General features: G+C 46.7%; 1 protein-coding gene across 1 annotated transcript in view; it reads left to right on the top strand.

The window, feature by feature from the left end:
• FRY (FRY microtubule binding protein) overlaps nucleotides 1–2,429 on the top strand; it is a 571,437-nt gene that overhangs the window by 353,501 nt on the left and 215,507 nt on the right. Inside the window, exon 30 of the mRNA XM_042782984.1 lies at nucleotides 1,215–1,369. Within this exon, the coding sequence (XP_042638918.1) occupies nucleotides 1,215–1,369 (155 nt within the window). The remainder of the gene's footprint in view (nucleotides 1–1,214; nucleotides 1,370–2,429) is intronic.

The raw sequence follows: 2,429 nt of genomic DNA, 5'->3' as shown, positions 1-2,429 counted from the left end.
ACTGCCCCACAGGGTCTCCAAGGCTGTCAATCTTCACAGAAACAAAGCCCAAACCACACCCACTGCCGTGGAGTCCATTCTGACCCACAGAGCCCCTAGAGGACAGAGTGGAACTGCCCACAGGGTCTCCAAGGCTGTCAGTCTTCACAGAAGCAAAGCCCAAACCACACCCACCGCCATGGAGTCGATTCTGACTCACAGCGCCCCTAGAGGACAGAGTAGAACTGCACCACAGGGTCTCCAAGGCTGTCTGTTTCATAGAAGCCAACTACCTGCCACCTTTTTTCCTAGCAGCAACTGGTGAGTTTGAACTGTTGACTTTTCATTTAGCAGCCTAGCCCTTAACCAGTACACCACCAGGGCTCTTTGTTGTATGTATATACACATTTATCCATTCATCTGTCTTTGGCATTGTGAAAAGTGCTTCCACGAACACTGATGTACAAGTTTGTATATTTGATTTTTTAAAAACCAAGTAGCTGTATGTTCAGAAGCATTTTGAGTGCAAAAATCACATTGCCCATAATGTCACCACTAGACTTTTGAGTTAAAAATCAAGGAGCAGACCCTGTAGAAGAGATTTAAGTAAAGTCAAATTTTACTTGCAACATTGTACCCTCTTAATGAAGAATATAAGGAGCTCTGGTGTGTAGTGGTTAAAGTACTTTGGTAATAGCCAAAAGATTAGTGATTCACACCCACCAGCTGCTCTGCAGGAGAAAAACCTAGCAGTCTGCCTCTGTAAAGACTGACAGCCTAGGAAACCCTGTGGGGCAGTTCCACTCTGTCTTCTAGGGGCGCTGTGCATTGGGATCGACCACGGCAGTGGATTTAATGAGGAACATGCAGCATAAAATTTCATCAACGTGAATGTTCCATCTCCACTTTCTTTGACCCAGTTATACGGCTTAAGCATGACTTTAAGGTGCCCTGGTAGCCCTTGTGAAGCACTCAGCTTCTAACCCCAAAACTGCCAGTTCGGACCCACCAGCTAGAACCCACTCATCTCAGGAGAAAAGTCCTGACAGTCTGCTCCCTTAAAGATGACAGCCTAGGAAACCCTGTGGGACAGTTCCACTCTGTCATATGGGATCGCTGTGAGTTGAAATCAACTTCACAGCAGCGATTTTGTTGTTGTTTTAACTTGATTCTATATCTTGCCCCAGAATATTCTTCCATTAAATATTAATAATTGATTTTCTCCATGTGTTCAGGTTCATCAGCTTGGCTGTGAGGTTGTCGTCTTGTTATTGGAACTTAATCCTGACCAAATAAATCTTTTTAATTGGGCCATTGACCGATGCTACACAGGATCCTACCAGCTGGCGTCAGGCTGCTTCAAAGCCATAGCAACTGTGTGCGGAAGCAGGTATGACATCTTGAAGGTGAAAAGTCGGGAGGGCGGCCATCTTAGTTCTCTAGTGTTGTTGTGACAGAAATACCACAGGAGGGTGGCTTAACTTACACGAATGTATTGTCTCATAGTCTGGGAGGCCAGAAGTCCAAATTCAGGTTCCCAGATCTAGGTGAAGGCACTGGCTCTGGGGAAGGTCCTTGTCTCTTGGCAGATTTGTTCCTTGGCTCCTTGGTGGTATGGCATCTGCCTTCCACCATCTCTGCTTACTTAACCTGCTCCTTTACTATCTCAAAAGAGATTGACTCAAAACGCCCCGTGCCCTGATCCTGCCTCAGCAACATAACAGAGAGCCTGTTACCGACTGGGATTGTCACCACAGGTGTGGGCTTCGTGTTTGTAATACATCTCTTTGGGGGGGCATGGTACAATCCATCACAGCAATTAAAGTTGCTGGTCAATTGACAGCAGACTGCTTTTACACTTAGCTGAGTGGAGTAAAATCTATGAGAATTCAAAACAAGCCTATATTTCCCCAGCAGCGAAACTACTGATACAGAAAGAAATTTCTGGAAATATTTGTGTAAGGTATGAACTGTAAGCCCTTCAGCCATCTTTGAAAACAAACTCACTGCCAATCATATTCATTCTGACTCAAGCGCCCCTAGCGGACATAGTGGAACTGCCCCACAGGGTTTCCTAGGCTGTCAATCTTTACAGAAGCAAAGCCCAAATCACACCCACTGCCATGGAGTCGATTCTGACCCACAGCGCCCCTAGAGGACAGAGTGGAACTGCCCCACAGGGCCTTCAAGGCTGTCAATCTTCACAGAAGCAAAGCTCAAACCACACCCACTGCTTTGGAGTCAATTCTGACTCACAGAGCCCCTAGAGAACAGAGTAGAACTACCCCATACGGTCTCCAAGGTTGTCAATCCTCACAGAAGCAAAGCCCAAACCACACCCACTGCCATGGAGTCCATTCTGACCCACAGCGCCCCTAGAGGACAGAGTGGAACTGCCCCACAGTGTCTCCAAGGCTGTCAATCTTCACAGAAGCAAAGCCCAAACCACA

Source organism: Orycteropus afer, unplaced genomic scaffold (assembly GCF_000298275.1).
Source record: "Orycteropus afer afer isolate SDZICR_OR568_19922 unplaced genomic scaffold, OryAfe1.0 scaffold00558, whole genome shotgun sequence".
In the NCBI taxonomy this organism is placed as follows: Eukaryota; Metazoa; Chordata; class Mammalia; order Tubulidentata; family Orycteropodidae; genus Orycteropus; species Orycteropus afer.
The sequence above is the reverse complement of the archived record's forward strand: the minus strand, read 5'-3'. Positions and strand labels throughout refer to the sequence as shown.